General features: G+C 37.7%; 1 gene segment (V, D, J or C); it reads left to right on the forward strand.

Moving 5' to 3' along the window:
• The first annotated feature begins 19,311 nt into the window (after window positions 1-19,311).
• LOC122114121 lies at window positions 19,312-20,113 on the forward strand. The segment is given in 2 exon segments: window positions 19,312-19,402; window positions 19,767-20,113. Coding segments are annotated over 2 exon segments (381 nt in total).
• Window positions 20,114-20,454: the final 341 nt, after the last annotated feature.

A 20,454-nucleotide genomic window follows, 5' to 3' on the forward strand; every position in this document is an offset into this window, starting at 1 on the left:
TACAGACATAGTGAAGGGCAGAAAAAGGAGGTTTGTCATGATAGCCATGGGAAAGCAGCATTTTAATATTTATCCACCATCTTTGGATAAATCTTGTGACTCTTATTTCCGTGATTGGTAAGTAAAAAGCCAGATGTGGAGATGTGGCTCAAGTGGTAGAACACCAATTTGAGAGAAAAATCCAAACAAGAGTGAGCAGGAGGCCGTGAGTTCAAGACCCTGTCCTAGAACTGAAATAAAAAAAGAATATTGAATTTATAGAAATTAGAAGAAATTGAATACATGATTTGTATTGAAGATATTATATGCTTAGCAGTAAATGATAAACGATGTAGTAAATGATAAAGCAATATAATTGGTTCTATTGGTGTTTGAACTTGGGGTTTCCTACTTAGTAGGCTCTAGAACTTAAGTCATTTCTCCATCAGATTTTACTTCAGTTTATTTTTCAGATGAGGTCTTGTGATTTTATCTGGCTAGGCCTTCTATAACAATCCTTCTAATTTCATCTCCTGCATAGCTTCAGAAACATATACCACGTGCTACAACTTGTTTTTGGGGTTGAGTTTCACTGCTTTCCAGGACAGCTATGAATGAAGCACAATCTTAAAAATCTTTGCCTCCAGTTTAGCTGGGATTGCAGGCATGAATTACCATGTCCAGCCCTTCAATGAAATGCTTTTAAGAACCTTGTTACTAAGCTAGGTCCTGGTGGCTCACCCATATAATCCTAGCTACTCAAGAGGCCGAGAAATGAGGATCACGGCTCAAAGCTGGCCCACGGAAGGAAAGTCCTTAAGACTCTTATCTCCAATAAACCACCAGAAAAACAGAAGTGGTGATGTGGCTCAAGTGATAGAGTACTAGCCTTGGGCTGAAGAGCTGAGGGACAGTGCCTAGGCTCAGAGTTCAAGCCCCATAACCGACCAAAAGAAAAAAAAATGAAGAATTATTTGTAATATGTTATATTTCATATAAAGATGAAGAAAAACAACTTCACATTACAATATAAAAGAAATAAACTCAACTAAAATAAAAGCACACAGAGTGTTATACCCAGTAGCCAGTGTTCAGCAATGTGACAGCAGGATTAGGGATGTTATTTTTCTTTTAGCATGTATTCTTTTGTTAATTCTCACTTGAGGTACAATATCTATTGTATAAATATTTAAAGCAAATGGATGATGAGAAGGATAAGGAAGATGAAATTATGATACTGTAATAGGAAAAGAAAATGCAAAAGTTGGAGAGAATCTTTATGAATAAGAAGCCACTCTCCCGAATGATCAGCTAACCATACAGCCAGAGCAGTAGGTAATTTGTTAAAAATAATATAAAAATGTAATTCTAGAAAGTCCAGGTGAATATAATTTGATTTATTGAAGGTTGGAAATACTTCTTAAATAATAAATTAAAATTATACATCATAAATTAAAAGAAGTAACATTCATTCAGATTTCCTCCACAAGACTCCAAAACTATGGGACCAGAAATATCACTGAGAAAGAAGAAAAAGAGCTGAGCCATTAAATGGTATATCCTAAGAACATTCAAGAATTCCTAAATCACGTTGACTTCTTTGCTTTCCTTGGAATCAGGAAGCAAAATCCTATGTCAAGCATCATACTTCTTTTTCTACAGAATACCCATCCCATTACAGAAAAAATGTTTAGCTCTTTATTCAAATAAGCTCTTAAGATCTAGGATTTAGGAAATCTATGATTTAGGAAAGGTCAGAGGGCACCCCTTCCTCTATGACCATCAACCAGGTGTAGCCCAGAACCTAGGAGATTCACAATGGAGAGAAGTTTAGATCCAACTGGAACTGAGAATTTGAAGATGTTTCCTCTTTGAACATTATTTCTTTCTGCTCAATAGCTCCAATAATAACCAGGAAGAGATACTACTTGTTAAAGCTCTTTATCATATCACTTGATCTGGAAGAAATAGTTTAATATTAATGTTTGTAGAGCTCATAAATTTCATAGATTAAAAAGATGATGATAATCATTATGAAGGGTAAAATGTTTTATGATTTTAGATAAGTGTAACTATGCCACAGTACTGTGAAATTTATGTAAGTTACTTAATCTCAATAAAGAAATCTTTTTGAGGAAAAAAGCTCTTTATAAATACTTGCTCAAAAGATCTTGAGACTTTAGTTTCTGTGAAATTGAATAGTTCATTGACTCATGACACATACACAAAAGAAAAGCATCAGGTCCTAGGATAAGTTCCTGTATCCACCTGTTGCAAGCCTGAATAGCAGTAGGAATATGTTTCACATGATATAAACACCTAGAACATTTCAGTAAGGCTTTACAAACATTCCCTGAAATGATTCCATATTAAATAGAAATAAAACAGGTTAGATTTCATATACAGAGGTAAAATATGGCTTTCCGTAAAAATGTACTCGTTTATGGATTGATTGGGGTTAACAGTCCAGAAATTAGTTGTTACTAATATTCCTAAGTTATGTGTTGGTTGCCACTCAGGTTTTAATATTTCAACAAGCTTTCAGGAAGGTTTTTGTCAAACTTTCAGCCTTTGGACTTGTAGCTTTTAATTGATTAACTTCCTTTACCTTTCCCTTCTTCTTCCTCTGTCTTTTAAAATTTAGGACAATTTTGCTTTTATTATAACTCATTAACAATGACTAAACAGAAAGTATAACACAAGAAAGACTAATTGAATCTCTAAGGCTGTAAGTCCAGTGACACTGAAGTCTTTCCAGTGAGACCTAGGGAGCATTGGCACCGAGGATTTTCAGGCCTTTTAATGCCAGACATAGTGGTAGAATTCGAATTCAGAGGCTACTACCATCTAATGGAAGACTATATCTCACTATCTCATTTACCCATAGATTATTCCTGAAAAACACCCCAGGATGTTATGTCTTGATAAAGAATGACAGCCATGGAAGATGATTGAAAATGTATATCCTTCTAGTGTATAGTGTATCCTTCTAACGCTGAAACTACAGGGAAAATAAATCTCCAGGGTGCCTCTACCCATTTGGTTATAGAATGAACCCATAACTAGTATATGTCAAGGACAAGCAGACAAGGTCAAAAGCTATGTACATATGACCAGATAAGATGATGGTAAGAGAAATGAACTCCAAGATAGGGACCCAAGTGGTTTTTTGCTTTCTTGCTATTGTTTCTAACATATTTATAATGTACCATGTGATTTTTTTTGTTTCTCTGTATCTTCCTCACCCATGCTATAACTCCTGTTTTCACTGTATCTGATGTTGGTGCACTGCATCTTTTTTTATTTTTTGGTCTGTCTTGGGGCTTGAACTCTGGGCTTGGGCGCTGTCCCTGTGCTCTTCAGCTCAAGGCGAGTGCTTTACCTCTTGAGCCACAGCACCACTTCTGGTTTTCAATAGTGAGAAAGAAAAAAAAAACACTTGTGTCCTTGTCTTGGGCTTCATTTCGCTTAACTTCATCTTATCTGGTCATGTGTATATAGCTTTTGACCTTTCCTTGATCACAGTTAATGTCATTTGCTCACAGGAGAGGGCCCACCCTCCTGGTGCCTGTTTCCCTCTCACCTGACAGATTGTCTCGCACCACTGCACCCACCAGGACATTTGCATATTGCTCCCCAGGAAAAAGCTTCCCTGCAAGTCCAACATAAAAGCTCAGCTCTAAGATTCCTGAACTGACCAGGACTCCTTACTCTCAAAATAAGGTGCCCTGCTCAGCTCCTGGAGCTACTCATGATCTGGATCCCATGTAAGAATACACTAGAGCTGAGAAAAGGGATGGGGAGGGGCTGAGCTCTGTTGCCATTGCTCTCCATGTTGGTTGTATCTACATGTGAGATGTGCAGATTTGTCCTCCTGGATGGAAATATGACATATGTATCTGTGAGATTGAGGAAGATTCCCGAAGCAGCAAGGACCTGTGCTCTGGTTACAACTAGATAGTGGGATGGTGCTGGCAAATTAGAAATCCCTTACAGGCAGGATTTAGAAGCATCATATTCTGTGTGTGTGTTTGTGTGTGTGTGTGTGTGTGTGTGTGTGTGTGTGTGTGTGTGTGTGTATGTGTGTGTGTGTTCATTGTGTATTTTATGAACATTTTGATGCATAAAATGAAAATTTTAAAATATTGCATTAAATAAGAAAAGATGCTTATGAAAATATCCTATGATGCTTGTAATTAACTGTGTTCACTTCACTCATTATTTTAGGGTCAAGTGGGGATGCTATAATGATTCAGAATTCAGTTTCTCTGACCCTCACCTTGGGAGAGCCAACCTCCATCTCCTGCAGTTCTAGTCATTCTTCTACATAGCAATGTAAACACCTATCTGGATTGGTTCTTGCAGAAGCCGGCGAGTCTCTACAACTCTTGATCTATAGGATTTCCAACCAATATCCTGGGGTCTCAGACAGGTTCAGTGACAGTGGATCAAGCACAAATTTCACACTGGCTATCAGCAGGGTGGAGCTGAGGCTGTTGGAGTTTATTACTGTTTTCAACATACATTTGGTCCTCCCACACTGATACACCCCTGAACTAAAACCTTCCTTCTGAGTGAGACAGCTGTGCTCATGTGTTGCCGTTCTGGGGAATCAGCAGAGCAAATTGTGTAAGTCTACCCAGAAAGAAAATTATGTTGTTATGATGAAAGTGACTGAGTCCAGAAGAAGACAATTTGATAATTATACTACATACAATCTACAAAGACTAGTAGAACAATCATAGAAGAACAAATATCAAGAGACTTCAGGTAAACCATTAGGTATTTAATGAAATAACTTTATTTCATAAGCTATTTATTTATATTTATTTACACTTAAATGTAAATTATAATAATTATCATGCAATGTTACAATTATAACATATTACATATAAACATAAAAATTATAAATATATAAATTTATATATTTTATATATTTATTTATTATATTTATAGCTGTTTAGAGCTATACAGTTTATAGCTATCAAATGTTGTGTGTGATTTATTTTTCATTTGTAATGAAAGTTAAAATAGTTCCATCAAGATGGAACTATAGAGCATACTGTTAGTTCTGTTCAGAAGCTGAAAATCCAGTTGTGTTTCTAGCTTCTATTTTTGTTTGTCAAACATTGCCTGATCATCAAGCTCTTAGTAGTGTTTGGTATTGTCTCTTAGCTGGATCACCCTGAAGAAGATACAGCATTGGACTCTGCACTCTGGTCTCTGGCCTTCTGTGTCTGGGGCTCTGGCCTAGTTAAGACAGTTGATAGGAACTTCTGCCTAACCACTCTTTCTCATAACAGTCAGCAGAAACTGAAATGGTAATGGCAAAGAATGAATTAGGGAAGGTTAACTTACTCTCCCTTCAAGAGGGAAGGCAGAAATCTTTGTGACACTTGTGTGTATTCGAAAACCCAAGTGCACTGAGTTAGCCTTTGCCTGACTGACCCTCGCTGGCTTTAAGCCACCTTTAATCATCAAGTGGCCATCACATCATCAAAGGCTCTCTGCAGTACCAATTTTTTTTATCTGCAATTTGTTGTATCCCATACCACACATTCTAGTGACAATTGTTGGGTCCAACTGGTCTGGCAGTGGATAATCTGGATACAGACAGCCTTCCTCAACTTGATCAAACCAGGGGTGTACCATAATTTGATGTATATCCAGCCTCTGTTGTGGGTCTACTGTTCTGAGCTGCCAAAGGATGTTACGTACTTTGGTAGTCAGGTGAGATGGCACATGATACTTGCCCTCTACAATTTCTGCACATAGCTGATTGGAAGCGTTCCCTTTAAATGGGAAATTTCCTCTATCCATAAACAACAAGCTAGTGCCCAGGCACCAGACAGCTACCTTAAAGCCATTATATTTTGTTGCAGGTATATTTCAGGGACATGGTACACATAGGCGCCACGAATTTCTGTGAGCCACTGACCTGGGCAATCCTTGTGCTTTACTCAATGCCCGACCTTGGCATTGCATTTCCATTCAGTAGGATGCTGTGAAGTTTTAGGTCAAGGTGTGCAATCTGATTCAGATGAAAGTACTGCATAGTACTTACTATCTGCTTTATAAACCTTCTGGCTTCATTCTAAAAAAAGCAGCCAGATGCTTCAATCCACATTTGGAGGTTTCCTTTAGTCGCCGTCTCCATCACCAGGTAGACATATTCCTCTCCCTGGATCACTTGGTATACCCTGACCCTGTGAGGGTGATTCAGAGCTTTAACAATTTCCACCTCATTGTCCACCAGCATGGGGAACTAAAAAAAGACAGTGGAGTGTGGTGAAACCGTGTAATAGTGTTCATAAGTCCCAAAAGTCTGAGACTGAGGCCTTTTTCACGTGGAGCAATATTCACAGCCCTACCTGATCAACCTCTGTAACTTTATTTGAGAATAATCACAAGAGAACATCATTAATGCTTAAGTGTATCTTGTATCTAGTCTTGGTTGTTTTGTTGTAATGAGCCTTTCTGAGGCCTAGAACTATGAGATTGCACAGTGTAGGTCTTGGAAGATTCTCTAGTGTCCATCAGTGTCCAGTGTGCATTTATCTCACATGACATAAAGTCTTTTACTATGAGGCTCTCAATTCCATCTGAGAAACCAAAGGATGAAGGTGGAAAGCTGTGAGCTCACTGAGATATCTTAATAGGAGAAATATAGGTCTGGAATGTATAAGAACAAATGGAATATCTTTAAATGATGGATGGAAATTCTAACTGGCATAGTTAACCCAACATTTATCTATACTTGTAACATTTTGTAGAATACTAATCAGAATCACCTCAGAGTTGATTCTATTCTCATCTCTGTCCAGCCATTTTACAAGGGTTCAGAGTGGCACTGATCTGATGTCTAATTTTGCCATGGCTTCACATTGTGCAAATATGTGGGTCAACAGGAAAGCAATAGTAAATGTTCACTGTGCCTCCCATGTGGTGCTGATGCTGGGGATTGGCAGTCTACTGCCATCATTACTTTCCATCTCAGAATTTTGCCACCTGGTGATGGACCTGGAGCCCACTTGGAAGTATTTCCAGACATTGTCAACAAAATTTCATCATGATATACTAATGGAAAAATAAGAAATTACATTAAATATTTCCAGTCAACATTTGGTAAATAGTGAAAAATCTTTCTTGAAAAACACATAAACCAAATAAACCCACACAGCGAATATAATGGTGGAATGTTCATTTACCTAAATATATATAACCATTGCTACTGATTTTTCCCCAAAATCAGAAATATACTCATCATCACTGAGCACTTTGTACAAATGCAAAATAGCTGATCCTTCTTAGTCCGAGGAATGACAGTCTGCATTTTAACAAGGTAGAAAGTATCCAGGGAATGTTTTGCAATCCAACCTTTAGGAGCTTTTTACCTAAGCAAATGAAACCTTTTAAAAAAAATGTTGGAATTTGGACTTGATATTCCTCCAGCTCTGTTCTTTTTTCTAAGAATTATTTTGCTTCTTCTATTTCATTGAAGAATGAGGTTGGAATATTGATAGGTATCGTATTGAATTTGTAGATAGCCTTTGGCAGTATTGCCATATTCATTAATCTTCCCAATCCAGGAGCATGGAAGGTATTTCCTCTTCCTTAGTTCTGCTTTAATTTCCTTTTTCAGGTTTTTAAAGTTTTCATTGTAGAGGTCCCTCACTTCTTTAGTTAACTCCTAGATATTTTAATTTTTGTAGGGTAATTACAAAAGGAGTTGCTTTCCTGATTTCAGACAAGCTCTTCTCATTGTTGGCATACAGAAAAGCCATTGATTTTTGAGGGTTAATTTTACCCTGCTACTTTGCCAAAGTATGACATGATACTGCCATTAACCAAAACTTAATCTTATTTCTATATTCTTCCAAGAACCACTTTTAGATTGTGTATTAGTTTCTGATAAAAACAATAATCAAAATTTCTACAACTAGTTAGTTTCATTGCAATTACATATCATGCCATTCACAGTAAAAGAATATTTAAATAATCAGGGAAATAATCTGTTTAGTCAGATTTTTTAATGCCAAGGAAATAGATTCTATTTTTCAGTATCATTGTATACCTGTTTACAAAATGAACACAAAGAAAAACATACAGTAAGGATTTGGCAACACAACTCTATAGAATATATATTTTGTTTTTTTATATTTCAATGTCTTATTCATTAAGCAATACACAAATTGGGTTTTGATTTATGTTAAAAGAATTTAAAAAGAAGAACCCTCTAATTTAGCTTTTAGGCAAATCAATACATAAAATGATGGTAGAAACTTCCTAGTTTGCATTAAAAGATCACAGCTTTAATGATCCTTCAATAAATCAAGTGTTTATTTATAAGTAGGAGATCATTATTTTCACTACATGCAAAATATAAGAACATTTTCTTTTAAAATATGTGATTTCCTGTTTAATTAAATCTGTAAGACATGACAAGTACAATAGAAGAGTCATAGAATATATATTTCTACAAACACGCTATGAAGAGTGATGCCTCTGCGCACACAGCTCTGAGCTGGACACTCACTGGAACCCTGCACAATGTGACAGCCCCAAACACAAACTCCCAAGATATCCTAATATTCTCAGTGTAGCAGCAGCAGCTGCAAAGCTCAGAGGACTACAGGGAAACAGACTTGGCTCAGGGGCAAATGGCTTCAGAGTCTTGAGAAAGAGTCATGGGAAGCCTGTCACAAGCACGGTTCAGCCCTCATGCAAACACAGGAACCAATACTTGGCCAAAATAACCTGGTAGCCTCTTCTTCCCTCTATATTAAGAGCCTATTTTGAATACATTTTAGTAGGAAGTGGCTGTAAGTTCTCTTTAAATGTCATCGCTAACATCGCTAACAGGGAAGATCTGTCATGACCTCTGGAGGGGACCTGATATCACTGGAGCTATTTGGTCCACTAAGGGCACTAACTCATGCCTGTTCTGGGTATCTGTCACTCTCCTAGCAGGAGATCAATTGTGACCATAGATGAACCAAACATTAGAACTTCAGAATACTGGAAATAAGCAGTGACTGAATGGGAGAAATAGATTTACAAAAATAATAGCATGTTCTACTATGGTACTTTCAATAACACAGACTATACATAGAAGATCACTAATGAAAAAGATTCAATCTTTACTTTTTTACAAATACAAAAACATCATATCTTCAAGATATAAAATATGTTACACCACCAACAACATATTTTTTCTTATGCAAAATTCATTGTTATTAATAATTATGTGTATTTACTAAAAATTGTTAATAAATTTAAAAACAAAGACTCAATTTGTTTTCATTGATGAAAAAGGATGAAAGCACAAATCAATAGAAAAAAGAAACCTGAAATTTTTACAAATATAATGGGGGGAAAGCATTACATTTATTTTTTTTTTTTACTGTTATTGTAAAAATGATTTATAGAGGGGTTACAGTTACATAATCCAAGTAAAGACTACATTTTTTCATACATTGCCTGTGTATCTGATTTATAAAGTTGGTCTAAGAAGAAATCAAAAGGCATATTAAAATATCATGTCAAAAAATGCAACTGCTAAAATAAAATATTAAAACATATGAGTTTCAAAAACATGGTAAGAGTAAAAATTTATAACCATGACTGCATACTTAATAACAGAATTCTCAAAGTAAATTTATATTTGGAAAATTACCTTTAACAAACTCACCTTTGTAATAGCTGAGATTTGTTTCATGCTGAAAGAATCATTAACACCTACAATATCTACAAAAGTTTCAAAAATTAGCTGGGAGCAAATGGTTTACACCTGTAATCCTAAACTACTCTGGATGCTGAGATCTGAGGATGGCATTTCGAAGCCAACCCCAACTTCAGGCAGAAAAAAATGCATGAGAATCTTTTTATAGGGGGTTGGGGGGTGGGGGAAAGGGGTTGTTGCCCTGAGGCCTAAACTGAAGGCCTGGGTGCTGTCCCTGAGCTTTTTTGCTCAAGGCTAGAACACTACCACCTAAACCACAGCTCCATGTCCACTTCTGAGTTCCATGAACTTTACTGATCAAGCTAATTTCAAACCACAATCCTCAAATCTCAGTCTTCTGAATAGCTAGGATTACAAGTGACCCACTGGAATGTAAGGCTCTTATCTCCAACAAACAATCAAAAAGCTGATAGTGAAGATCTGGCTCAACCTTGAGGGACAAAGCTAAAGAATAGCACCAGTGCTGGCACAAAAATTAAAACAAGTGACAAGGTTGGGAAAACCACCTAAAGAGATTCAAAGAGAAAAATGGACAACCTGAACACTGAATTTACCCAGATCCCCTCACAACTGAGTGACAGTGGTTAAACAATGATGTCATTCTTAGCAGCAGCAGCCTGGAGATCCAGGGACTGTGGGACAGCCTATGCTAATAATTATCTTACTGATTGTCATAATAATATAAATGAATATTATTATTAAAATGTGCTGTCTCACATAACCAATACCAGCAGCACATGTGTGTTTAAATTTAAATTTTACTCTAATTATAAATTATACATTTCAGTTGCATTCAATACAGTTCAACTGCTTAATAGCCATATGTAACTAATGACAGCTGTACTAGACAGATCAGATATAGGCATTGTCATTGTAGAACATTTTTTAGAAAATATTGGCCTAATTTACAGAGGTACAGAATGTCCACCTAAGGGATGATAGGAGTAGAACACAATTTAATATGTGACAATTGACACATGTATGCTTCTGGTAGGGTCTTTTCACTACTCACAGCCCATAGGTGGACTGAAAATTTTGTATGAACAAAGAATAATGGGAAATGTTAAAAGAGGTGACACTATATGGAAAATGAACTGGATAAATTATGGGTGGGGATGGGAGAGAAAGACTGGGAAAGGGTGACAGAAAAGGAAACATGGTTCACAGAGAATTGTACTCATTATTCATTATCTGATTCGAGTAACTGTAACCCCTCTATATATCAACTCAACAATATCAATAAAATATTATAAAAAGATATAGTGTATTCATTAACTGCTTGTTAAATATCAAGTCCTTTGCATAACTACTTAAAGACAATAAAAAACAAACAAATGTAGTGAAAACAGGGGTTATACTGTAGGGGAGGGATACACTCATAACCTTGCCCATGTAATTATAACCCCTCTGTATGGTATTTTCACAATAAAAAATTGTTAAAACTAAAAAAAAGAAAATGAAAACAGGCAAATATATCTATGTAATTGCATAAAATATGCATTTTTTTCCTGGCAGAAACAAATATTCCACTATCCCTAGAAATATTAATTTGATCTTTCAGTGTTCCCGATAAAGATTCATATCTTTCCAACTCTCTGGGTAGATATACCTTGTAACAACACTGGAGACTTTTAGTATGTGTGCATGTATGTGTGTGCACTTTTGTGTGCATACGGGTGTGAAGGGAGACATGGGGCAATGGGGAAAGGTGAGGATGGAAAGAGACACTGAAATGAATGTAAAGAGGGACTGTGTGTTTAGGTATGGAAGCCAGAAGGAAGGGAGAGGACAGGAGATGGCAATAGTGGTATTGTAACTGAAATACAGTATATGAACGTCATCAGTATAAAACATCAGAAGTAAATAGTAGGGAAAAAATATCCAGTGGTAAGTATGAGCAAATAAATTGTATGCATGTATGTATGGAGGTTTAAAAATGAACTCCTTTGGAAAGGAAGATGAGAGGGAGATGAGAGGAAATGGGAGACGAAGAGGGAATGAGGATTCATAAAATCTAGTTTCTCTAATCTTACAAGATGCAATTTCACAGTATGACCATTAGAGGGCACATCTGACACTGCTCACACAAAGCCCCCTATAAGAAATACTAGGGTGGAAATATTACTATGTCTGCTGTCACTAGTGACATCCACTGGAACGCTGAACAGAGCAACAGCCCCAAACCTAAACTCGCAGTTAAGTAGCTTCTCCTAGCAGGATGGATTTGGGAGTGAAAGTCTCTGCCCTTGCTGATTCTGAGACTGGAAGCCTGGCATTGCCTCTATCCCTGCATTCTGTATGACACCAAAGCTGTCTCTAAAGGAAGGAGTTGTGTCCCCCGTGTGTGTCCTTATGGAGATTGACCTGCAAGGAGGAAATGAATGTTAAGAATGCAGTCATAACATCCAATGCATGTCCTAAAACTTAAGACAATTGAGGAAAGAGGTTGTTTGGGAAAGATGGGAAAGAATGATGAAAAGGGTGATATTGAATAAGATGCATTGTGTTCATAAACTACATTATTGAATGGCAACTCACTTGTACAACTACTTAGAGGTAATTTTAAAAAGAGAGGAAGTATAGTGAAGAGTGACTTCCCTATCACCAATGTCATTAGAAGAAAACATTCCAAGACACTCTTTCTCTAGCCTTCTTCACAGGCAACAGCCTGTAAGGACATGACAAGAATGTGAATCATCAGGACAGTCAGGAATCTTGGATTTACCCAACTTCTAGAAAATTAATCCCAGTTGATTAATAAACCTTTCTCCAGGTATTTTGGCTCCTTATTGCACACAAGGCAAACTAATATACCAAAAAGCAGCACTGCGTGAGCAGGATCAGCCTTAGGAGTTGACTTTGGGACACAGAGTCCCTAACTTTGTGATTCTCCATCCTGAAGTTTTGACCTTGGTAAGAAAGGACTATTGAAGCTCCAGACGCAGTGTGTCTACATTGAGCATGACTGTAACCTTGTGAATGAAGATATTTTCCTGTTTGGTTATCTGAACAGGATGACATTCACTAAATAGCCTGCTTGACCAGTATTGATTTTTGTTCTCACACTTAGATATCAGTGAACAAGTTTTGTGGTTCTTATATCCAGCTTTCTGCCCTGCTTCCCAGGATGTGGGTGATCAGCAAGATGATTAACAGCATCCTACACAGAAACCAAGTTTTCTCATTCTGGGAGAGAGGGGATGCTGCCTGTTTGTTTCCCTTTGTAAACAGGAGCTTGAATCCTAGGATCTCTGCCAGGCTTTTGTGGCATACATAGAATCTAGGATCATGATATTAGAGGGGGTCATGTCTGTCCATATGAAAGTTTTTGACCATTTCTTTTCTTTCTTTATTTTTTGTCAGTCTGCGAGCTTGAACTCTGTGCCTGGTGGGCACTGTCCCTGAGATTTTCAGGTCAAGGCTAGAGATCTACCACTTTGAGCCACAGCGCCACTTCTTGACCATTTCCTATATTACTTTTTAAAGTGTAATCATACCTGTCATTGATAACACTTGATCTAGGTTTCTTACAATAAAGTCATTAAGTGCAGGTCAGAAAGGTGAGGGAAGGAGGGGAGACCCTGCAGATATGCAGCCCTGAAGGGATCATATGCATATACCATATGGGAAGTGAGAGGGAGCTGCAGTATCAGTGCTGTCCCCAGCAGGTCCCCAGAATCCTCTGCAATGAGCAGGTCACTCTTAAAAGACACAGATTTAGTCCTGAGCTTCATGATGCTCAGGCTTAGAGTGAGCAAGGGCTACATGGTGACATGCACATTGTTCATTAGAGAATTTTCTCAGTGTCATAATTCAAAATGATGACTTACACAATTAAAATTATGTTTATTAATGTACTAATTTAACAGGTAATTTACCACATATAAATAATACATGTATAACTTCTGCATTCATTTGTGATGTGCTCCTCTATGTTCTGCTAAGAAGGGACTCCAGTGGATTTAAGGCTCTGTCCTGAGGACCCTGCTGACTTTCCACATTATTCCAGCCCCTTAGAATCAGTGATAAAAGCCCTGGACCATCCTTTCACAGGGTCAGCCCTGCTCTGAAGGCTGAGTCTCTCAGAATTTCACCTTAGTCCCAGACATCATTCAGGTTCATGGCCCAGACTATAAGCACTTTCTTTTCCTGGATGTATTTTCTTCTTCCAGAAAGATTCATGAAAATGTCTGCTGGTTTTCCCCTCCAGCGTGGTCTTCAGCCTCATCTCCCAGGCAGATAGCTCCATCTGTCATAACCCATGGCCATGTACGCCTGCCCACAACTCTGATTTGAGGCTAGTATTCGAACTCTTCCATATATTCCAGTACCTGAAGTCTGTGTGGACTTGAAGTTCACAAGCCACATGTCCACACTTGCTTAAGTGAGTCCTGGAGCATGGATCATGGGAATTTAAAGTGCTATCCTCAGAGCCTGGTTTCTTCTAACCATAAAAGAGTAGAGCCTCTCAGGATCTCTCTTCCTCATCCAGTTAATATGTCCCCTATAATGTACTAGGTAGTCTTCACATCTGCAAAATAGCTAGTTGCCTTCTCCTTGTTTTCTTTAGTATCAGCTTTGTCCCAAAGTGCGTAGTTGAGAGAGCAAATCTCCCTGACAAAGGCAGTAGGAGATACACAGTGACCATATGATATGATTCGAAGTAAAATTTCAGAGGAGTGGCAGGGTTGTGTAAACCTGTAGACAGGATTATACATCATTTTCTTTTTTAATTTTTGTCGGTCGTGGGACTTGAACTCTGGGCCTGGGCGCTGTCCCTCAGCTCTTCAGCTCAAGGCGAGCGCTCTACCACTTGAGCTACAGTGCCACTTCCGGTTTTCTGGTGGTTCATTGGAGAGAGGAGTCTCACGGTCTCTCCTGCCCTGGCTGGCTTTGAACCGAGATCCTCAGATCTCAGCCTCCTGAGTAGCTAGGATTACAGGCATGAGCCACCAGCGCCCGGCTTACATCATTTTCAAAAGAAGAAAGAAGAGCATTGTAGAAAACTTCTTGAAACAGTTATGCTAGCATGTAGTGCAGTGAGCGCTAATGTTTAAGAAGGTGGAGGTGATGAAATAACTACTCTCGTGGCATTCTTGCAATGAATGGTTTTGAAGAGGCCCCTGAGTGGCCAATGATTTGCCCATGGGCTACTGCAGCAGAGCAGTGTTATCTTTATGCATCACTGTCTTGGCTTTGTTAAGTTCCATGAGACTACTCTGCTCATCATTTCCAATTCTGACATTGTGCACAATGGGATGAAGTCAGTCCACATGCTAATCTCCATGTGGGGAAAACACCTTCATGTCACTCTAGCTTCACTGTCTGCGGTCACTTGTCCTTGATTCTCTGTGTTGAAGATGTTCTCTCCACACTGTATGGATCTACTTCCTGTCACCAACTTTGGCCTTGTTGCATTGTATCCATTCTGTACCTGGATCACACAGACTAAACATAGTAAAAACTGCTTTCCTGTTGGTCACTGGTAGCTCATGCCTATAATGCTAGTTACACAAGATGCTGAGATCTGAAGATTGTTATTTGAAGCCAACATTGGTAAAACAAATCGTTTAAATAGGGATACAGGTGGACCCATTGTAACAACGAGACGTACAAGTTGTTATGTCCAAAACAAACTTTACTTTGGTAGAGGGGGAGGAGGGTTGGGTGGAGGGGTTGGGGGAGGATGGGATGGGAAGGGGAAACAAAGGAGGAGGCTACAATGCTTGATAAGAAATGTACTCATTATCTTGCCCATGTAATTGTAACTCCTCTGTACAGTATTTTCACAATAAAAAAAAAACATAAAGAATCTATGAGACTCTTTTAAAAAATTTTACTGTCAAGATGAGGAACACTGGGGTTACAATTATATATGTAAAGTAGGAAGTACATTTCTTGTGATAAACTTATCTCCAGGTAAACACCAAAAACCTGGAATTGAAGCTGTGGCTTCTGTTCCTTGAGAGCAAAAGCTTAGGGACTGATTTCAAGCGCCAGGCAGAGCACACAAAATACTGCTTTACTTAGGACCTAAAAGATATGGATGTTGGTTCAGAGGACACTCCAGCTTCTCAGAAGGAAGTGTTTCCAGTAATTAAGAAAGAACACACACATAACCTAAAAAGCTTAGTAAATATCTGGCACAGAAATGCATGATGCACACAAAACTAGATGAGGAGACATGTCTTTTCCTAAGTATTAACAGGAAATGTCTCATGTGAACTATCCTTGAAGGAGGCAATGCTTAAGTTTAAGAGCCTTCAGAATAGAAGGAGGGCAGCCATTCATAAACAGTGCCCAGGGCACCAATGCAAAGACCAGTGGACAGTCCATAAAACTCAGAGCATTTTACTTTATTGCATATATTTTATTTTATCTTCCATTAAACATTTTGAAATGTATCCCTCTCCTGCTGCTTACCCTGGCTTACAAGCCAAACTGGCTCCAATGGCACCTCCAACACCTGGCCCATAGCAGATTTTTGCAATGCTTGATAAGAAATGTATGCATTATCCGCCCATGTAATTGTAACCCCTCTTTACAATATGTTCACAAAAATAAAATAAAATTAAATTAAAAAAAAAAGAAAGTTAATATAGCTTTTGAAGATTTCTGGAAAGATTTTGTAAAGAAAAAAATAGTCATTAAAATTTTAAGATAAGTTTTATTGCCAAAATATAATTTTCTCTGAAGTAAAATATGATGTTTAGGCATGTTCACATATTTTACAATGACTAAAACAGCATAATTAACACATTCGTTCATTACATTAAACATTGATTTCTTGTAGTCAAAGAATTTCTTGTTCAGTTAATCAAACCTTTTAGTAAAAATGTTATTTCAAGTGACATGTTAACATTTTTTCTACTTTCTTTTGCAAAAATACTTTACAGAGGGGTTACAGTTACAGGACCAAGGTAATGAGTACATTTCCTATGGCGCATTGTTGCCTCCTCCTTTGTTTTTCCCCTACCATCCCTTCCCTCCCACCTCCACAACTACTCTCCCGCCCCCCCACAAAAGTTGTAAATTTTGTTTTTAACATAGTGTCTTGTATATCTCACTGTTACAATGGGTCAACCTGTATCTCTATTTAAGAATATTTTTTTCCCCTACCCGAATTACAGAAGAGTATATAGAAGATGCAAGGCTAATACAAAATACCTTGTGAAAAAGATTTTGGAAAAATAATATTATATGATAAAGTCATTAAAAATTTTAAAACAATTACTGATTACCACAGTATAATCTAATTTGAAGTACAATATAATTTTTGTATTTGCACACATTGTGCAATGATCTAAAGGAGTTAATTAACAAGTTAGTTCACCACTTAAATATTTTTTTTGTATAGTGAACTTTTTTCTTCAGGAAATTAGATCTTTATAACAACTTATTTTTACTCATGTCTCAACAATACATCCAACATTACAATCTAACTATCAGAAAATTAATCTCTTTTTCATGCTGAATATCACATTAATTATTATTATTCCTCAATGATACTATCAGACCACTTTTGGAAGTTGAATGGAATCATGAATTTGTTATTAACTTAAAAAACATAAAGACAAAATAATAAAAATTTTGTACCTCCATTTTGGAAGGTTTGGATCTAACATTTTTTTTGCTTCATCTTCTCAAAATAAACTACTCTCTTATTATTTTTCATTTCTTATTGTTATTTTAAAGGTGATGTGCAAAGTGATTACAGTTACATAAGACAGGTAATAAGTACATTAATTTTTTAACAGTGTCACCCCTTCCCCCATTTTCTACCTTTTCTTCCTCCTGATCCTTGCCCCAAAAGTTGTGTAGTTCATTTTCAACAGTGTCTAGTGAGCGTAACTGCTGCATTTGTTGACCATTTGTCCCACAAATCCTATGTCACCCCTTACTCTCTTCAAAATAAAACAAAACAAAATTTATATACAAGACAAGGGTACAGAAAACAAAAACAGCCAGAAAGGAGATAAAAATAAAAAGCAAAACACAAAAGAAATAAACCATAATTTTAAATGATCCTATGTATACATCCATTGAGCCTTTTTTTGTGAAAATATTGTACAGAGGGTTACAATCACATGGGCAAGGTAATGAGTACATTTCTTATCAAGCATTGTTGCCTCCTCCTTTGTTTCACCTTCTGGTCCCTTCCCATCTACCCACACCGCTCCCCATCCCCCCAAAGTTCCCCAGCCACCCCCCCCTGGCCAAAGTTGTAATATTCTTTTTTTGCCATAACGTCTTGTACATTTCATTTTTGCAATGGGTCCACCTGTATCCTTACTTAAACAATTTGTTTTTTTTCCCTTCCCCTCTACAAATTATATCAACATAAATACAGTGAAAATAGGGGTTATGCCATGGGGGAGGGACATACAAAGCAACAAAGAAATCATCTTATAAGTATGTTAGAAACAATCACAAGAAAGAAAAAAGACATTTGAATCCTATCTTGGGGTTCATTTCACCTAACATCAACTTATCTGACCGTTTCTGCTTGTCTCAGACATATACTAGATATTGCAAATAAGGGAATCCATGGGACCTATGTTTCATTGGGCCTGGCATACTTCACTTAAAATAATTTTTTCCAAGTCTTTCCATTTCCTAACAAATGGGGCAATGTCATTCTTTCTGATGGAGGCATAGAATTCCATTGTGTATATAACCAAGTTTTCTTGATCCATTCATCTTTTGAGGGGCATCTGGGAAGGTTCCATATCTTAGTTATGATAAATAATGCTGCTTATACATAGTTGTGCTGGTAGCTTTAGTAAGGTCTTGCTTGTGAGCATTCGGGTAAATGCCTAAAAGTGGGGTTGCTGGGTCATAGGGGAGCTCTATGTGGAGTCTTTTGAGAAACCTCCATAATACTTTCCAAAGTGATTAAACAAGTTTAGACTCCCACCAACAGTGCATTAAGGTTCCCTTCTGTCCACAATCCCTCCAGCATCTGTTGTTATTAGAGTTCTTGCCTCTTCAGTAAATGGTGCTGACAAAATTGGTTAATCACTTGTAGAAAACTAAAGCTAGATCCTTGTATATCACCCTGAACCAAAGTATCTCCAATTGGATCAAAGACCGTGGAGTCAAAGCAGACACTCTGAAAACATTACAGGATGGAATAGAAGAAATTCTAGGTCTCCTGGGTACAGGCTGAAATTTTCTTAAAAGAGAAGACCCAGAAACACAAGAAATCAAAGAAAGTTTGGACAAATAAGACTGCACAAAATTGCAGAGTTTCTGCATAGCAAAGGACATAGCTAGCCAAGATCAATAGAAAGCCCACGGATTGGGAGAAGATCTTCACTAGCCATACAACGGACAAGGGTCTCATATCTAAAATATACTTAGAACTCAAAAAATGAAATGCCCCAATAATAAATCCTCAAAGAAACAACTTCCCAATAAATAAGTGGGCTAAAGACATAAAATAGAAAGTTCTCTGAAGAGGAAAGAAGGATGGCCAATAGACACTGTTCTTTTTCTTTTCTTACACTGTTGCACCCATCTGGCTATTTGCATAGTACTCCCTAAGGAGGACCTTCTTTTCTAAGTCTGAAATAAAGGCTCAGCTATGATCTTGCCTTGACTTGTCTAGACTGCTCATTTCACTCCAAAAAATGAAGTCCTTGTCTCAGCTTCTGTGGCTGTTAATGCTTTGGATCCCTGGTAAGGGCAAAAGGAAGTGAGGAGTCAGAGAGGATGGGAGGGTGAGCTCTCTTGGACCAGTGGTAATTGATCCATGTGTTAGATGTTCCTGGTAGGGCAATGAGCTTTAGGTCTGAGAGAGTGAGGAACAGTCCAGAAAGATCTAGAACCTGTGCTTGAGTGAAGACTGTGCTAGGTGGGAATACTGCTATTGACTCTTAGAGACACTTTTGTGCTTCAAGAATATCTCTTTTGATACTTAGTATTTTAAATTAAAAATCAAATCATGAAAATGAAAAGAGGAAACATATCTAAATAAAAGTAATGCATGCATGGCTCTCTATGTTTATATATAAACTTGCACTCTGTCTTATTCTAATTTCAGGATCCAGTGGAGATGTTGTGATGACCCAGACTCCAAGGTCCCTGCCTGTCACCCTGGGAGAGCCAGCCTCCATCTCCTGCAGGTCTAGTCAGAGCCTTCTGCATAGCAATGGAAACACCTATTTGCACTGGTACTTGCAGAAGCCAGGCCAGTCTCCACATCAACTGATCTACTTGATTTCTAAACTAGCATCTGGGGTCCCAGACAGATTCAGTGGCAGTGGATCAGGCACAGATTTCACACTGACCATCAGCAGCGTGGAAGCTGAGGATGTTGGAGTTTATTACTGTTTACAAGGGACACATCTTCCTCCCACAGTGATACAGCCTTGAACAAAAACCTCCCATCTGGCTGGGTGAGCTGCCCTCATGGCTGGCTGGTCGGGGGAGCCGCCCAGCAGATTGTGTGAGCCTGCCTAGGAAGATGTTGAGTTCAATATAAGAGTGACTCTGAGTAGAGATGAAGAGTATATGACAATACAACAAAATGTAATCTATAACAACCAGGAGAATAATTACCTGAATATAAAGAACAGATAAACCATTAGGTATTTATTGAAAAATGCAATTTTCTCTTCAGTAATACTATAGCCAACCAGTAATGTAAAAACCAAATGTCCTCTGTGATGAAATGTATAATACTTCCTTTCAGCACACGCTAGCCTATAACTTTTGCCATGCTTTCTGTT

Source organism: Dipodomys spectabilis, unplaced genomic scaffold, assembly GCF_019054845.1.
Source record: "Dipodomys spectabilis isolate Male_0828 unplaced genomic scaffold, ASM1905484v1 ptg000106l, whole genome shotgun sequence".
NCBI classification, from domain to species: domain Eukaryota; kingdom Metazoa; phylum Chordata; class Mammalia; order Rodentia; family Heteromyidae; genus Dipodomys; species Dipodomys spectabilis.